Source organism: Ambystoma mexicanum, chromosome 7q (assembly GCF_040938575.1).
Source record: "Ambystoma mexicanum isolate Mex_15411 chromosome 7q, UKY_AmexF1_1, whole genome shotgun sequence".
Classification (NCBI taxonomy): Eukaryota; Metazoa; Chordata; class Amphibia; order Caudata; family Ambystomatidae; genus Ambystoma; species Ambystoma mexicanum.
This window is the reverse complement of record NC_090941.1, coordinates 1,154,724,024-1,154,743,087: the sequence shown is the minus strand read 5'-3', so window position 1 is coordinate 1,154,743,087 and position 19,064 is coordinate 1,154,724,024. Positions and strand designations below refer to the sequence as shown.

The 19,064-nt window shown below is 43.0% G+C and overlaps 1 protein-coding gene across 1 annotated transcript in view; it reads left to right on the top strand.

Annotated features, from left to right (window-relative positions):
- LOC138528287 (nicotinamide N-methyltransferase-like) overlaps positions 1-19,064 on the top strand; it is a 215,109-nt gene that overhangs the window by 112,240 nt on the left and 83,805 nt on the right. The window contains exon 2 of the mRNA XM_069639749.1: positions 869-1,076. Within this exon, the coding sequence (XP_069495850.1) occupies positions 869-1,076 (208 nt within the window). The remainder of the gene's footprint in view (positions 1-868; positions 1,077-19,064) is intronic.

The window sequence follows — 19,064 nt, the reverse complement described above, 5'->3', positions numbered from 1 at the left end:
AACCACATTATTGGGCACATAAAGGATTGCATGTAGTGATCTAATCATAGTTACCTTCACACATGTTAAGTTATGGTATAGGTCAACTTATATACACAAAATATTGGTGGATGTGAGTACACACATTTTGTTTTACCAAATCACATAAATATTAGTTCCTCCTTTTCAAATGTTCTGTGGAGTCTTCGACAGAAGTGAGCATACCATTACATTTATAGAAATGCAGGAGATAGAGCACACTATTCACCTTTGCACATGAACATAGAATGCAATGGGCCTCATTACAGGTCGGGCGAACCCGCCGCCACTGTTAATTCCGGACCGCCCGATCCCGAGTCCTGCAGGTGGGAGGTGATGTTGCTGCCAGGTCTGACCTGGTGGGTTGAACACCTCCCGCCTGCAGGCGGACGCCGAAACACCAGCACCATCACGAGATGGTGCCGGTGTTTCCACTTCCCCATTCCCATGGAGTCCTATGGGACTCAATGAATGGGGATTTACCGAATTCTGCCTCCGGAATTCCGGGGGCAACACTGTCATAATGCCCTGGTATTTCTGGGTGTCACGGAGGTGGAATGGCAATACGAGTCCGGCAGTAATCGAGGCGGTAAAACCGCCTGGTTACCGCCGGACTCGTAATGAGGCCCAATGTGTTTTTTCTAATGCGTACGCACATGTCATATACATAAAATCAACCAGTAATGTAAATAATTCCCCATTTGTGTGGGCTATATACACACTTTTTCATTTTTTTAAATAATGTTGGCCTTGTATGTGAACCACATTTTTGTATTGGTCTAGTCGTGAAAATAGAATACATACACAACCAATATGATAATCACATTCTCTTCTGTTCCCTTTGAACCAGGTGATGTGACAGGAGACACCTTAATTCATTACGGAGGATGCCACCTTCTAGGTTTTCTTTTCCCGGCATGTGGATTCTTCAAAGAAATCATTTTGGCAGAATTCCTTGAGACCAGGCTACAGGCGGCTAGAACATGGATTAATAAGGAACCTGGAGCGTTTGACTGGAGTCTGGCTGCAAAGATTGTCTGTGAACTGGAAGGAAACAGGTAAGGATGGCATAAGTGGGCAGTGGGCAAAGCCTCAAACATGTCCTTTCCATTTCAAGTTAATGTGACTTTTCATTGGAATTGAATACAAGTTTGAGTCATTAGTCATCATGGAATGAACATCTACAGTATGACTAAATGAGCAAGAAATGACAAAAGCCATTGCCAAACCAGAAGGCGTTGCATAAAGGACTTTAGCTCTCTGGGGCTGCTCTAAGAAATCGGTGGGATGCACTTGGCTGGAAAGCGCAGACAGACTGTGCGAGATGCAGCCTGGGGATTTGTCCCCCTTTTTTCAAAAGAAAATCTGTTCCGCTGCACACGGGCAGTACTCAGGTGCAATATTTCGTAATGCTGACCCCAGGACCTTCTTGAAAGTGCAAACAAACTCTTTATTACAGATGAAGGCAAACACCATGTATAAAGTGATTTATTTCAATGTTGTTAATGTGTATACCTAGATTCAATTTCCCATACAAACCTTGAATCACCTGAATTTCAAGTGATTGAACTAACCTTTTTAAAATGTTATCAGAAGTTCAAGCACATGGCTTAAAGGGGGAAACAAGGTTGGAGCTTTTACAGTGTAAGGCAGCTTTCATAGATGCACAGGATCATTCCTGGAGGCAGGCTAAGGAAAGGGTAGGATTCATACAATGGGGTGCAGTTAGAGTAGTTGAGTAGGAAGAATGAGGGGGCGGTAGTGCATGACTGGGGCCCAGTCAAAGAGTTAGATTTATGGATGGTTATGCTTACTTGGCATTGTGTTACACACTCAGTGATTTAAAGTGGACAAACAACACATGTGTCATATGGAGGGGGTTAAAGGAGGGGGAATCCCTGAAAAGAGGAGCAGGTTGGGTGACTGCAAAAGACTCACGCATGTGACCTTTAAACACACCTGCAAGGAGGAGCAGGGGCAGCAAGGAATCCTTGAGGGCAGGTTGTGGGAGAGTCAGGCTTGCCTTATATTTCTGGGATGAATGTCCGTCTCATGAAGTGAGTGGGTGAGACATGGCCAACACTGATTCTGGGAGGCAGTTGACACAACAGTCAATGCCCATCGCTTGGAGTGACTGGACGTGACATGTGCCATTGGCTGTAACTTCTTCAGAGGTGGAACAGCCTGCAACCTTGCAGACAGCTTGTTGAAGAGTTAGACTCACCAGATTTTGCTGAAATTCAGCAGCAGCAAATCAGAGAGTTGGGCAACAGACCAGACAGAGTCTGTCTCTTCAAGTAAGTGGAAGAAAGATGTGCCATCAGGTGACACCTGGGGAGGGTATATCTGGGAATACTGAAAGGATGATTGTGGAGGAGCCATGCTCCACTGATTTGCTAGGGGGGAGCAGCAAAGATTTGGGGATGCTGGTGACACACCAGTCACTCCCAACTCTCGGCATAAGTGGACTAGACACCTGCCACTGGGTACCCCTGGGAGGAATCTCTAAGGTCAGCTTGTGGGAGAGTCCCACTGATGTACATTTGCTGGGAGTAAGCAGAAGTGAGTCAGGCATGTGGGTGACTCAGAGAGGATTGATGATTATTGAAGAACAATTAAAAAAACCATACAGACAATAATGTATGACCTGGATTGTGGAAATGCCCTTTTGGAAGGCCTTCCGGCGGCTACCCTGGCACTCCTGAGATGTGTCCTGAATGTACCAGCACGACTCATCGAAGGACTCCATAAATTAGACCAAATCACCCCGATGATCATACAACTGCACTGGCTCCTGCTGCAAGCCCGTATCCTCTTCAAATCATCTTCTAAACTTGTTGCATCGTCACCCTGAAGTCCTCAAGTTACCTCACTGAGAAATGTGCAGACTTGAAGTCTTCCGGTGAAAGAAGGAAAGAACCCGAAGTAAGGCCTTCTCTATATATATCCCAAGACTCTAGAACATCCTCCCCATCAACATCAGACTCACCCCGTCGCTTCTGCAGTTCAGGAAAGAGCTCAAGACCTTCCTCAAGGAATGGTTCCTCCTGAACACCTAGGGCAGCAAACCCTCCAATACCCACCTTATGTGAGTCTTGGTAATCTGTTCCTCACGGTACCTCCCCTGGTTGCTTGTAGATCCCTTGATGCAAGTTGCCTCCACCCCTGTTGTTAGCCCTGCTCCCTTTTTCTCTACTTCCCTCACTGTGTTCTGTAAAGCACTTTGTTGCGTCCCGAAGCTAGGTCCACGCTCAGTTAACAACATAATAATAATAATAATAATAATAATAATAATAATAATAATATCAATAATAATAACAATACCATGGCCCTCATTACGATACTGGCGCTAAACCATGGCGCTAATAGCACCATGGTTGGTGTCGGTATCGTAACGAGTCCGCCAATGTTCAATGGGGAATTACCACCCCATTCCAAGGTTGGCGGGGCGGTAATTCCCCATTGAACATTGGCCCTTCCCCATTCCCATTTTTGCCCCCTAGGGCTCAATGGGACTGGGGAAGGCGCTAAGTACGGTACCGCAAATTGCGGTACCGTACTTAGCACCAAGGTCCCTTTGCGGGTCCCTACTTTAACGGCTGGTCTAGACCAGCCGTTCAGGTCGGGTCCCGCAAAGATCCTCGTAGTAAGGCGCTAAGTGTTTAACGGCGCTGCAGCCTTTTACGGCACTGTTAAACACTTAACGCCAGGGTCCTAATGAGGGCCCATATCTTTATAATTCACAATAACAACATTATTCCATATTACAGACCATACATTAATCATACATAGATACCACATCACATCACAAGTACACCTGGAAGAGGAAATAATAAATCCATTAGAACCAAATTGTGTTTACAATATTGTATTCACAAATAAGCTATACTATATCACCATAGAGACAACTAAATTCCTGGATCCCCTACAAGCATAGTATAGAAATATGCTGCTCTACAGATCACAACATTTGACATTTGTAACCGTGGTTTTACATTTTATTTGCAAGGAGATCAATGCCATTGGCATAAAATAGAGAAAGTGCATATTAATATCTAGAGATTCCCATTGGATTGACAGAAGAGATTAGTTGATACTGCACAATTTGCTCATCGATGGCTAATGAAAGCTGATTTAAATTAAAGTGTGCCATTAGTTCCCTTGTTTTACAGTTATTATCCTACAGTAAGTTAGGAATGGCAATAGCAATGTCTGTGTTAACAAAATATAGATACTATTGCAAGGTCTCCAGCTGACCTAGCCTTATTTTATTATTTAAATACTCTATACAGTGTTTCTATTTTGTTTCATAATTTGTTCATAGTTATAGTTATAGTTATGAGCCAAATGTTAGACATCTAGCGTACTTAGTCCAGTAAGAACACAGCTTACATATTGACTCTTAAGAGTCAATTCCAGCATAAACATATCTAACAATATAATGAAAGGCCAGATGACTGTTTGTCCTGCATGTTTGTCCGATGCAGTAGCTTTGCCTGTTGTCACCGCTAGAGGGAGCTGTTGCCTTAGGATATATAGTGGTCCTTCTGTGGTAATAAAACCCTGCACGTTTGCCAGTGTATATGGGCTCTTACACTAGTATCACAAAAATGAACAAGTAAGGGTAGCTTAATCAATCAACCACCTCCAGACCCACAACATGGCAGCTGTAGAAGATACAATTGATGTACGATGCTTCAGACTAGGCTTTAAGTGAAGTAATTCATCTGCAGAAGCAGGCATGACCCCTAATACAGAAGTAGTAAAATGCTGCTGCGACTTAGCTACTGAAAGAAGGTTGGATATTGCCCAAGTACCAACTGCATAAATGCAAATGGTGCAGCTCTTTACCCCATACATTGCAAAGGCTGGCTTAGCTACAGTACCTCCAAATTTTTCTGAAAACCATAAGATATCCATGTTGATCTTATTCCATTATCAAGTCATTTTTGCATCTTGAATGGTCCACAAATGATTTTTGATATGATATGACATAGCATTTATAACACACCTATACACAAGTGTGTTAAGGTGCGACAAGGCAAGGAGGGGGAACAGAGGGAAGACAGACAACAATCCTACTAGGCCAGGTGTTGTTCAGATCGCACAGGTGCATGGGAAGGGGGAAGTGGAAAAGTGCGGGGGGGACAGTGCAGTACATAATAGAATAAATAACAGTAAGTAACAGCAGGTGGCAAGTGCAAGGGTAAGTGCAGACAACAGGTGTCCAGTGCTGGTAGTGGGACTGTTGGGATGCAGAAACAGCCCCCAAGTGCAGGGGTCGCCAGGAAGGCAGTGCAGGTGTGCGACTATTGGGGGAGGGAACCTGGGTCCGAGATCAGAAGGTGGCCAGGTAACCAGTGCAGTTTCAGTTTTGGTCAGAAAGTCAGCAGGTGAGAGGAGGAGAAAAGGCAGAAGCAAAGAGAAAGGTTTTGAGGTGCTTCCGGAACCGAAGATGATTCTCCTCAAGTTTCAGGGAGGCTGTACCAGAGGGAGGTCCCAGCCGAAGAAAGAGATCTACCGCCAACTCGTTGCTTGCAGAAGCGGCTGACCCTGAGGGAGTTGGAGGCGGATGAGCAAAGAGCTCTAGAAGGAAGATATTTAGGAAGAGAGAGTTGAAGGTATTGAGGCCCCAGGCCCCAGAAGGCCTTGTGAACAATGCAGAGGGTTTTGAACGTAATCCTCACAGCCACTGGAGCAAATGGAGAGATTTCAGTCCTGGAGAGATATGATCCCTCAGCTTGAGGCCAAGAATCTAGTCCTTAGGTAATCAAAAGCCTGCACACCTTACAATTTTACATCATTAATGATAGAGGAAGGTATTATGCCCTTGAGGATCCATAATCATGGACTTGGATTTACATATATTAACTTTCATTTGAAATAATTTCATAATATTCTCATGTGAGTTAATCACAGTTAATCACATGTTTTAAGTCTTTCCAGTGCAGCCAATGACTGGTACATCAGCAGGCTATGCTAATGTTGATATAGGACATCCAGTTGCATGGGAACATCCTGATTAAAATCAACATGGTATTCAGTCAATACATTCAAATTCAAATAAAAAATCAAAGTGTAATTACACAGCCTTGTCATACACTGTTTAACAACTGAAATGTATCTGTTTTGCTCCCCATTTACCAAACACTTCAGAGGGATTCATTCCTGTATAAAACTGTGCATTTCCGCATTCATGCCCATGTCTCAGGAATCACATCTTCTTCCTCACCTGGACCTTCATCAGATGTTCTGGGTGAGAACTCCTCTTGTGGGATGGAAGTTGTCCTTCTTCTAGTAGAACGTCTGTCCTTGTAGAGATATTGCCTATCCAAGCGGGAAGCTACTTTGCCTGACTGTAGAAACAGCAAAGGCAGGAGACCCCTTCCCCGCCACAGCCAACAGGGGAAAAAGCCAGATATGGCCGAAAAAACCCCAGAATGTTCTCATAGATTGATTCCAGTCAAAATGAAGGTCTCTGTGTAGATTGAGTCGGAAGAGCCAGTAGAACCGATACAGAAGGGCATGAAGCGAAGTCTATCAAAGATAGGCAACTGTTAAGCAAAGTTTTCACTGTGAGAAACCTGACAGTGTCTCACCCGCTAGTCCCCAATGATCTGTCATCCAGGTGGCCAGGACACGGCCATCGCTATTGGATCCAGTTTCTGGGGGTGGACCAGTGCAGGAGGACCACCTGGATGGGGTCATTGGGCAGTGGAAGTGGGACACCAAAGGGTGAGACGCAGTCTCCCCTTCCTTATGACACCTTCTCCCCATCATGCCGATTAGGATATTTAGAAACTCTACACCCCTTTTCCTATACAAACACTTTCTCACACCGTGAGCAACACCGGACTACCACCAGAGCCATTTACCTGACTCAAGGGTCAGGCAGAATCAGGCAATTGCTGATACCTACACACACCTGACTGCCCTTTCCCTTCCCCACATGGATAAAAGGTGGAGCACAAGAGCTTACTTTGAGCAAGGCAGAATGAACGAGGAAGCAGCTATTCTGGGATGGCAGGAGCAAATTGCCCTTGCCCTTTTCAAACCAAACCCTCAAACCTCCGAGAAAGGAAACGTAAGACCGTGAAACGCAGCTGGTGAATGGTGTGGGGAATGTCAGCGGTACATGGCACCCTCCCAGGCTGATAGCCAGGGCGGGGAGAAGCGATTGCCATCCTGGTACCATCCTTGACTCCAGGGGCAAAAAAAACACCAACGAGTTCAGCACAGGCCGTGAGTCGGAAGAGACTGATAGTGGACCGACTGTGTTCGGCTCAAGGTTGCAATGGCAACATAGTATACGAAGAAAGAAGATAATAGAAAGAGGTCTTTTGTGAGTGAAATTGGTACCAGAAACAGAGAGGTCTGGTGCCACGTGGGTGATCATTCGAAGGACTCTAGCTGGTACCCGTCTCCTGAACAAAGAGAATGTATTGAGCAAAGATTGCAGAACCTACAAATACTAAGAGGCATTAGGGAAGGCCGGCATGAGGTGTCAAAGTGATCATACAAGGGTCAAGCCAAATCCCTTGTTCAGTTGAAAGTCTTTGACACATTGTGGAAACTAAGTGAACTGTGATAAGTGGCAAAAGTGAACCCGACTGAGATTTGACTGCGAATTGAGGTGAATAGGAACACACCTGGGAACATTGTGACAACAAGCGTGAACCCGACTGAGGGCTGTCCACAGTGAGTTGTTGCTCTAAGCTTGACTGAGCGAGGCTACTGGTGAGAGAAGGATCGGAGCCCGGCTGAGGGGAATCCAAGGATGAAGATTAATCGCCCGACGTGAAGATAAGCAGAAGGAACTTTTGTTTGGTAATTTATGGTGCATCAGGCCCTCTGAAACCAGAGATTTTGCATGCAAGAGCCTTGGGCACAGAAGGATATTGAGAAAACGAACCGTAAGCTCTTGCCGGAGAAGCCCAGGAGTGTGCTGTGCTCAAGAGTACGCTTTGTCCCATGTTAAAAACATGGGGAAGGAAGACCCTGGCCTTAACATCCTGACTTATTATTTTTTTTAACACTCTTTCTTTTCTTGTGAACATTATTCCACACTATTTTGTAGCATAGCTGTAAGGATTGGCAATAGTTTTTTCTTTGGTATAGGCCCTTTTTATTTGACTAGACTCCACTAGGACTGTATTAATATTATTATTATTTGATGGTCGTAACTTGCTCCAATATTAGATTTAGGTTTAGATTAGGTGTTTATCACACCCATTTTACAGTTGAATAAACACTGTTGAACTGTGATCATTTGTGTCTGTCTTACGTTGATACCATGCCTTCCTTACATCACACAAGATAAGTAGCACCAGGACAGGGACGTGAGGCAGAAGGCCAGCACAAGGCTGGAAGAAAGGTTAGTAGTAGAAAAAGAAGGAGAGCGCTAGACGTGAAAGGGAAAAACTAGTGTTTTACCAAAGAAGTGAGAAAACAGGGGTGCAACACGAATCAGAATTTATGCAGTTGGGCCTGTTTCATCATGAAAAGAACTAGACCGGGGATGTCCGTTCTAGTCAAATGTGGTGAAACATTTATTGGCAGATGTTCCACTGTTTCCACAGCTTCCATGAAGGTTGCGTGGTGACAGCCGCAAGTCCTCTCACAGTTAGGGATTGTGCAGGCCCAGAAGCCTGGGGAGGTGAGATGAACTCTGTGTGACTGGGAAAACTGGTTTAGCAAGGTTAAAGGCTAAGCAAGGGCAGCGGGCAGCTGTGATAATATCAGATGATCAGCTACAGCCAGGCTCTGGATTTTACGACTCGGTACTATTGTGGAAAGGAGATTGAATCTTTTAAAGTGCATGGGAGCCTGTTATTCATTGTCCAGGGAAGTCCAGCCATCTGGTAAAGTTAGTTTGTGACTGAGCAGGGCACAATTGACGAGTTGACAAATGTTTTGTGGGTTTTGATCAGTTTCTCAGGATGTTCCCAGAGGCTATATGTGTTGAATTTGTAGTCGTATTGATTTGTGGGAAAAATGAACGCCAGAATGTCTGGGCGGATAAGATATTTATCGCCAGTTCAAAGGGAAATGGTTTATTTCTCCTCCTCCTCATATCATTGAAGTGTCCTTGCAAAGACCATGTGAATCTCGTTAGGGTTTAGAGTTCCCTGGCCAGTTGGGACTTGTAATGAATGATGGTTGTTGTGTGAATATGTAACTATGGGAAACATCATGACCTACCACAGAACAATCCCAAAAAGGTGTGTGCTGTAAATATGAGCTGATGCAAAGATATTGCATCTCCCCCAGGCTCTCCCTTTGCACCTTCAACTGAAGCCAGAAACCTTGGAGTCATCTTTGACTCCTCTCTCCCTTTCTCCCTCACACTCAGGACATTGCCAAAAAGTCCATCTATCAGGTCTTGCTTCTCAAAGGAATTCTACAATTTCTCACTTTCCCTCAGAGGCTCAATGTGACTCAAGCCCTGGTTCTTGCTAGACTTGACTACTGTAACAGACTCCTCCTGAATCTTCCATCTTCCACTCTGCGACCCCTCCAGCATATCCAGAACAGGGCAGCAAAACATATCGTTGGCTTTAAGCCCAGGAACCGCATCTCTCCTGCACTAAAAAGTCTTCACTGGCTCCGGGTTGCTGCACGGACTATATTCAAATCCCTCTGCATTATCCAAAAGGCTATCTGGGCCCGGGGACCACATTATCTTCAACTTTCTCTCACTAAATACTCTCCATTTAGACCACTTCATAACTCTAGCACAAACTATTTGTTAGTAAAGTGTTTTGATAAACAGAGAGCAAGGGGTTGGTCACTTTCCTCAAATTCCAGAAGCTTCTTAAGAGTTTCATCTTTTCCTCCTCCTTCCCATCTTCTCTGCTCTGCTAATCCCACAGTTGCTGAATCAGTGTCCTTGGCCCCTGGGCCTTGACCTCCTACACCAATTATTTCCAGCTCCTGTCTATCCACAGCACTTTGCATCTTTACTGCCTCTGCTCTGGAGGCTGGCTCTTATCCTTCCCGTGGCCCAGGCCATGTAGCACACAACATTCCTAGCACTTCATCTATGGCTCATCCACGAGCTCGAACTCCCCAACACTTACCTTCTCTTCCCTTTTCCTTTCTGCACTTGCACGTTAAAAATATTCATGAGGCATAGTAGGTGTTTCCCCTTCTCTACTCTTAAATATTGTGTTGAAATGTATTTCCCACCCCTGCTCCCTCCCTGACCTGTGGGTGGTTTGAAACAGTATTTTCTTATTGTATACGTGCTTAAAAAAAGCAAACAATAAAATAAAAATAAATAAATAAAATATTTTGAAAGGTGATGGTAGTTAAACAGATGTGTCCAAAGATTGGATTTTTTTTTATATAGGTTTGACCAACCATGTGTGTCGGGGGGTGATCTGAATTAAAATATGTCAGAGTGTTTTAACTGTTGCAAAATTTATAAAATGTGTAAACTTGTGTGGTTTGAGGAGACACAGGTTAGTTTGACTCTACACCATATATGTCATATAGCTCCTCCCGGCTGTTTGTACAATAAAGTTGCTTTATGGACAAACATGTACATGCTTCTTAGGAGGTGGGCCTACTTTGGGTTAAGGTGATCAGAGGTGATCAGAGGTCCATTCGCACACAGCCAAGAGATTTAACTCATTTGCATTTTGTGGTAATGTGGGCAGAAGGACGCCTATACTTGCAAAAGAGGTGTGAATGTGATCCATTAAAAACCAAAACAGCAAAGTAAAAACAATCCAAATTGAAAAGGAATGTCCAGTCACTGTTCTATAAAGATATATATTCAGTGAAAAAACATTGTTAAAGGGACGTTATGGTTACTTTGCACTATTAAAAAACCAGTCGAGAAGGGGTGTTGAAAGGATATTATCATTACAAGTAAAATCCAAAAACCCCGGAAATCTGCCAGTTATTGTAAGCTAAGTACCCATAACTCACGCCACCACTGTGCACTGCTAAGACTAACACCCATGACATCAAAGATGACATCACAACTGTCATTGGTGACATCACTAATGTTACTAACTCTTCCTTCCAACAAATCCTCCACCAAATGTATAATAATGTGTTCTCCTAGTGCAATTATTGTGCCATTAACACACATACCCACTAACTTCCTTCTTTCGCAATTGCAGTGAAGAACAGTCTCCTGAAAGACAGAAACATCTCTACTGGAAGATAAAAGCCAGAAGAAACCTACTCTTCACACCCAACAAAGTGCAGTACTGTAGCAGTATTCTTCCTTTTAGTCATACAGTGCAGTGCTGTTGTATTGTAGCCTACAAAATTCTGTCCAACCCAACAGCATTTGCTTCACTCATACTCATTGTACCTCAGCAGGTCCACTCTTTGTTTTCTCATCTGGACACTAGTATGGTAACACCCACCAGATTTGTGAAAACATCCTAATGTCCTTACTTATTCATGCACAGTACGATGTCATACACACTGAAGCAAACCTTTCACACATCAACACACATCAACACACACAGATACCAATAGAACCTTCCCACCCAGAAGTAGCAGTGCACAATCACACACCCCTCTTTTTATGCCTACCCTCATATTCAGACAATCGTGCACAGTGCACACAAATACATTGTACAACTTTCAAACCTACACTATCCTTTTTTCTCCCACAGGCACAAGGGAATGCCTACCCAAAAGCAACTCCATAGAAAACAACGCAGAAATAGAGCAGATAAAAGTAAAAGCATGCAAAATAGTCATCTGCCTCTAGCAGAGTTTGTATGAAATGTTCAAACAAAACAGCTAATACATTCACTGAGCAAAACTGAACCAGCTAGCAGGAAAAAAGGTGTAACCATTTTTCCAAAATGTTAAACTGAAAGAAATGTATTAAGAAGATTACAACTACCAGTAGCGCTAGCACTGCATCTGCTAATGTTAACATAGCCACAGGTAAGCATTCCAAAAAATGTATTTACAAACATTTTTCCACCATAGAGTCCTTCAGAACCTTATGAAAACAGCAGAAAAATCACACTCAACCCTTAAAATTTACCGCAGAAAACTGATCCTGGAAACTGTCATAGACAGTGCAATGTTGCTCAAAAGGAAATTGTTTATATTAATTTTAAACAGAATGAAACCACTAACAAAATGAATTAGTAAACTACAAAAAGTACTTATCAACATATGCAATATCACTGTAGATACCTTTGCAAACTTCTGTGCAGGTGAGTGGACTCACACAAGCAGCACAGAGATATGTTTCAATGAAGAGGGATACAAGCAAGAGCAGAGTAACCCAATTGCCATACGTAGCAGAAGCCGAGGGTATGAAATGGTAGACAACACCATTATGGCAGAAGAAACGCTCATTGAAAGAATATCCCCAACAAAAGTACAATCAACTCCTCATTCCACTGAACCAATCCGTCCCGTCTGCAAATGGCCCTGACCTCAATGTCTAATGTACAAAAACAATCCTTCAAATCTTTACGGCAATTCCTCAATCACTATATGAAAGCGAAAGAGAAAATGAGTATGAAAATGCTGCAAACCATGGACTCCCATCCAGTGCGCAAATACACAAGACTGCGAGGACATTCACCAACCTGCATTTCAGGGCCTGCTTGCAGAAGCACCTTCCATCACATCAAAATGTTAGCAACAACATTCCACTATACGAAATCTCATCCAGAGACTGTACTATGCAAAATGTCCTGCTTTAGAACTGGAACATTTAAAACGTGTTCTCCTACATGGCACAGGCAAAGGAATCCTGGAAGAATAGAACACATCCAAAGCAAATATTTTGGAATTGAAGAGCACTTACAAAATCCAGTAACTTTAGAAAAGAGTAGCAACAACCGCACAGATGGCAACCTTCTAATACACACGTACAAAAAAGAAATAGCAAAGTTTAAAAGCACATCTGCTGAAGTACCAAACCAAGTATGTGTGTGTTGTTGCATAACTTTTTACACAAAGAGCACCAAAACTGTCGATATAGTGTACAAAATAGAAGACAATGAGGAATCACAATGGTTCCAATTAGCTCTTAACCTTATAGCAGAAAACAAATATGAAATTACTAACCCCTAAATACTGTGCACATAGCGCACTGCAAAGCTTGATAATAACCAAATGCCTTCATCGGGTATCACTAATAAACCACTCCAACAGCCTAATTTGTATGAGAGCATTATAATCCAAACAGTGCACCCATTTCAAGCTATAATACGCCTTCAACCTACAACAGCCAAGTTGCCTCTTTCTGAATTACTGAAAGGCATTTGTGGCAAAGTAGTTTATTTGCCATTAGATCTAAAAGAAAATGTAGACACTCTGGGAGTGTAACGGCCAATAGATCAATCTTTTATTATCCTAGTGAATTGTATACCTAAGAAAGACAACACACATTTGGCAGCACCTAGTAGACTTAAACAAAGTTAGAGAAGCCCTACAATATCATAAAGAGAAAAATGAATACTACAAAGAAATAAACATTGAAGAAAACCTGAGCAAAACCACCAAAATAATTCACCATTCTTCATCAACTGGCCAATTTGAACTTGTAGATCCTATTACAGCATGCAACATTTTAGACCAGCATACAATTCATCCACTGCACTCCAAAGACAGCATAGAGGATGCACTAGACACATATCAAATGCCTAAGGATTGCCAATCAGTATATGGAAAAAGGTGTAGAAGCATAAGCCTTTCCTCTCCTCTTTCCCACCAGAATAGGGGGAAGGTATGATGAAATATGCACACAAATAACAGCATCAGAATATCACTCTTTACAAATGTATTTTGAATACACACAGATTCAGACAAAATGTTGAATACAAATTCTACCTCCTGTTTGAAAGGGAACTAACAACTCTATGTTACAGAGAAATGCAACCAATAGCGCAAATGAACCCCATGGACAAACTGGAAGTGCATGGTATGATATGATATGATATGATATGGTATTTGTAATGCGCCTATACACAAGTGTTTCAAGGCGCAACGAGGCGGGGGAACAAAGGAGACAGACAATGATCTTACTAGGCCAGGTGACATTCAGATTGCGCAAGTGCAAGGGTAGAGGGGAAGGGAAAAGTGCAAGGGGAAAGGGAGAGGGGAAAGTGCAGTACAGGGTTAGTAGATTACAAGATAAATAATAAGGGCCAGTTGGTGGCAAGTGCTGACTCCCACCCTGACACAGCCCTCTCCACTGTCCACTCTGCTATATCTGATACTCTTGATATCCTTGCCCCTGTCATGAGAATCCGCCTGAAGCCCAAAGCCAAATGCAACTCCTGGTATGACTCGAATCTCGTCACCCTTAAACGCAAGTGCAGGGTGGCAGAGAGGAAATTACGTGCTTCATGTTCATCTTCTAACAAACTGGCCTGCCACCTGCTCACGAAGAAGAGAGGCCTTATCCAAGCCCGCATCTCTGTGGCATCTAACAATTTGGCCGAACTCTTTAAAATCTGCAAGGAGTTGGCCAACCCTGCTGCAGTCTCCACCTCTCCTGTCCCCTCCTAGGTCCCCTGCACGGCACTGGCCTCTCACTTAATTTCAAAAACTCAGGACATCCTGTCATCACTCTCCTCCTATCACCTCCTCTTCTATTCCATGCTCTTCCTCTGGCCCTTCTGCTGCCACCCCTCCTCCCTCCTTCTCTGCCTTTCCCCTTTTTTCTGCTGACGAGGTTTCGAGACAAGTCCAATCTATGAAAGTCTCATCAAAACAGGTCCACCCCTGTTCCTCCAAAACTATCAAGGACCACATTGACTCCTTGGCTCCTGCCCTGGCTGACTTCTGCAATCACTCCTTTGCCTCTGGAGTCTTCCCATCCCCCCTCAAGCACACCCTTGTGCACCCCCTTCTTAAGAAACCCTCTTCTGACCCCTCCTGCCCGGCTAACTATCACCCAATCTCTATCACTCCCTTCCTGGGCAAGCTCCTGGAGAAACTGGCCATCTCCCAGCTTAATCTCCATGCTGAATCTGTTGGTAGTGTTCATGACCATCAGTCTGGCTTCAGAGCTGCCAGAAGCACGGAAACTGCTCTCCTGAACATCCGTGAGGACCTGCTCTCGAACCTTGACTCTAACACTCCATGTGTTCTCATTTTGCTTGATCTCTCTTCTGTCTTTGATACTGTCCAGGCCATCCTGCTCAACCGTCTCCGTGATAACCTGGGTATCACTGGCCAGGCTCTGGCGTGGCTGAACTCTTTCCTCTCCAATCGACCCTCCCAGGTCCAACTGGGGTCCTTCCTCTCTGACACCTTTTTTTTTCTCTACCTGCGGTGTCCCCCAGGGATCTAACCTCTCTCCCTGGCTGTTCAACCAGTATCTGGCATTTCTTGCCCACTGCATCGCCGCTCTCTGCCCCAACTTTCAGTGCTATGCGGATGATACCCAGCTCATTTTCATAGCTACCCTCGGCTTCCTCTTCTCCTTCACTCATCTCTGACTGTCTTTCTGCTATCCACGAATGGTGTGCCACCAACGACCTCTGCCTTAATGCCAGTAAGACTGAGATTCTACTCATCGGCACACCCACTACTGCCTATGTGTCAAAAAGCCACAGCACGACTAAATAGCTTAGAAAACTCTATCTCCAACACAGCTGGTTTGGAGAAAATGTTAACATTGTGTGTAAACTGTAGAGTAATGCTAAAACATAACTTTGACTGGAGCAATTTTAGTTAATGGAGCACTTGGTACAGTTGTTGGATTCCAGACATATCCACGTGAAACAACATTCAGTTTGTCAACATCCACTTTGACAAACTTTCAGAAGTTAAAAGGATAGGGCACTCAACAACCCAATTCCTTTTTTTCAAAGACATGTATGTACGCAGAGAACATTTTTCTCTTTCTTTGTTATTGTTATTTTGCACTCATATAGCGCCTTATATACCATTGGTATGGTCTGAAGGCGCTGGTAGGTTGAACGCCCTTGGGAACCGAAGTTCAGATCAGTAGAGAGAGTAGGGAGAGTCAAAAGGTGCGTGTGTGCACCGGATATGTGTGCAGCTCGTGCGATACACGTGTAATAGCTGATTCTTATCGGTAGGTGTGGTGGTTGAGAGATCAGGAGAATGTGTTCGTTCTGGCAGGATTTATCCGGAACGGATGTGGCTGTGTTAGGCCTGAGAAGAACGCCTGGCTGGGGGTGTGAGACCAGCAGTGTTTACATAGAATGATGTGGAGTAAGCGGTGGATGTTCGTATGAGAACAGTTACACCGAATGGTGTCATATTATCTCTAGTTGAGTGGTGATGTAAAGGAGAGAGTAAGCGTGGGGTGTGGTATGATGGTTATATGCTCTTTCAATGTGCAAACTTCTAAATGCAACTTTCCCAGATAGGGTACTGGGCGAGCTTCTAAATTCTATTTTCCACAGAGAAGCTACTGGGCGAACTTCTAAGTACAATTTTCCATACAGAGGCTATTGGGAACATTTCTAAATTCAATTTATCAGAGAGGCTACTGGGCACCCTTCTAAGTGTAACTCTCGCAGAGGCTATTGGGTACACTTCTAAATGCAATTTTCACATAGCGTCTACTGGCCATTTCTCTTGCATATGCAGTCACTATTCATAAATCGCAAGGTCTAGCCCTAGGTCAGACATTGATTAACATTGGCAGCACAGTCTTTAAAGAAGGTATGAGATACGTAGCATTGTCACGGCTACGTATACTTGAAGGACTATATCTAGTCAATTTTGATGCAAACAAAGTCAAGGCTGACATTCCTTGCATCGTAGAGTACAACATACCATGTACACTCTACACACCCCATCTCGATATGTACCCTGTTCCTCAAAAAGGAAAATTTGATCTCCCAACAGTACCACCAAAGAAAATGAAAACAGCTGCTACTCCATCAAGTAGCACAACCACAAAAGGATGTAGTGAAAACACAAATGCACATCCAACAGCACAAAGAGAAGTATGACTTAAAAAAAAGTAGAGCTCCAGCAAATGACTCAGACACAGAACTGTCAGGTCCATTCAAATTTTCCAACACAACTGTGTAAATTGCTATGAAAATGTAGCAATCAATATTCTGTTCCAATTACCACCAATTGTTCAAAACATTTACTTGAATGGCACAGACCAGTTGTGTTTGCAAACGTTTCTCCTTCATAGAAATGCAACAAACAATCATGACAACACTTACAATGTCTCAGGAATAAGGCAGGAATTGGACTACTTTGCGGGAATGGTGAGATTCACCATAAACACACAAGAAGATTCACAGGAATGTCTAATGTACTTAGTGCAAGTGCTTGAAAGCAAAAACATACAAATAAATGAAATTTTCCAGATGTCATATGTGTAGAAACATACATGCACTCTTTGCAGCCATGTGGCACAGGAGCAAGTCAAGTCCCTAATGAGAGCTTTCTAGATGTATCTATACTTAATTGTGAATCCATTCAATTTCAGCATCTGGTAAACCATGCAAATCATGGCAGATTATGTACTGTTTGCAATTCAGACAATCGTTCCACCTTACACATAAACTCACAGAGCCAATATGTAATAGTAATGCTTTTAAGACACAACGCAGATGGTACTAGCTCACTAGCTTCACACATGGCCAAGTATCGCTTGGAAAGAAAACCTTCAAAACAGTAGGCATAATCCACCACACAGGTGCCACAACCAGTGCAGGTCACTATACGGCATACATTAAAAAGAAATATGGATGGTTTGAATGCAATGATACTTCAATTACTCTAAAGCAGAGATTACCAGCAAATCTAGCAAATGCCTACTTAATATTTCTGAAACCAAAATGTACTCTCTGGCCTATAAGAGTAGCATAGCCTACTACCCGATACCCACCAACAGGTATGTAACTGCAAACAAAAAATACCCTTTTGCCTTGGGAAATTGTAACAACTTAGCATGCACTAACTGGCCCGTGAGTACATCAGTTGCGCTGCTGTACAGTTTTTTCCACAATGACTCAATGATTATAGACACAGAAACAACAATTGTGGAAAACACATACTAATATTGTTTCACCCATAGTACTTAAAAAGTACTGAGTATGAGGGTCTACAAACTGTTCTCACTAACCTGTAAAACTACCAACTGTTAGAATAAGCCAACTGCTCTCTAACTGTGCCCATACCACTGCAATGCATGTGGCAACTGGCATTTAAATGCACCCATAATACTATGGCGTAAGGCGCTTTATAAATAAAATAAAATACAAATACAAATACAATGTCACTTAAAATAGTGCAAAACCTAAACACACCAACAGGAATGAAGGTGCTTCAAAACATACCCTGCAGAACTGTGAAACTGTGAACAGTTAGAATACGCCAACTTGTATCTAACTGCCTCAACAATACGGTAATATTAGTTTTCAATAGTACAGTACTTACAATACACCAACAGGAATCAAATTGCATAAACGGATAGTGTTAAAAGTGAAAACAGATAAACAGTTAGAATATGCCAACTGGTATCTAACTGCAACCATACCACCACCACTTCCGAAAAGCAAAACACATATACCCTTTCACTTCCTCCTACTGCACCTCTGCTTTTAATAGCAAAACCACATAGATGTGCACCTTAAACATTCCTGTAACTACTGCACACATAACATCAAATAAATGTACTAGAGTTTTTTTTATCCTGCCTGGATTTTTTTCCCACAGATCCAATGATTATGCAAACGAACACAGTAACTGAGCACATTGTACAGTAAACCTGTTTTAAACATAGTACTTGGAAATGTACTGATTATGAGGGTCCACAAAGTACATGAATATGCAAAGTTGTGTACAATACGACTTTATGAAATACCCTCCCTAACATGTTATGCTGTTTTTTTCACAGACAATGAAACAAAGATTTCTCCTGCATTTCCACATGCAATTTTGGCCCGCAATGGCACAATATTCAAAAGTGCTATTTCCACTTCAATGGTATACTTTTTTTTAAAATTAATACCATGTTTTAGTTTACAAAAGAAAACTTTTCACACTTATAAAAAATAGGATACATATATTACATAGCCTCAGTAGTGGCTGTGTAGTTATGG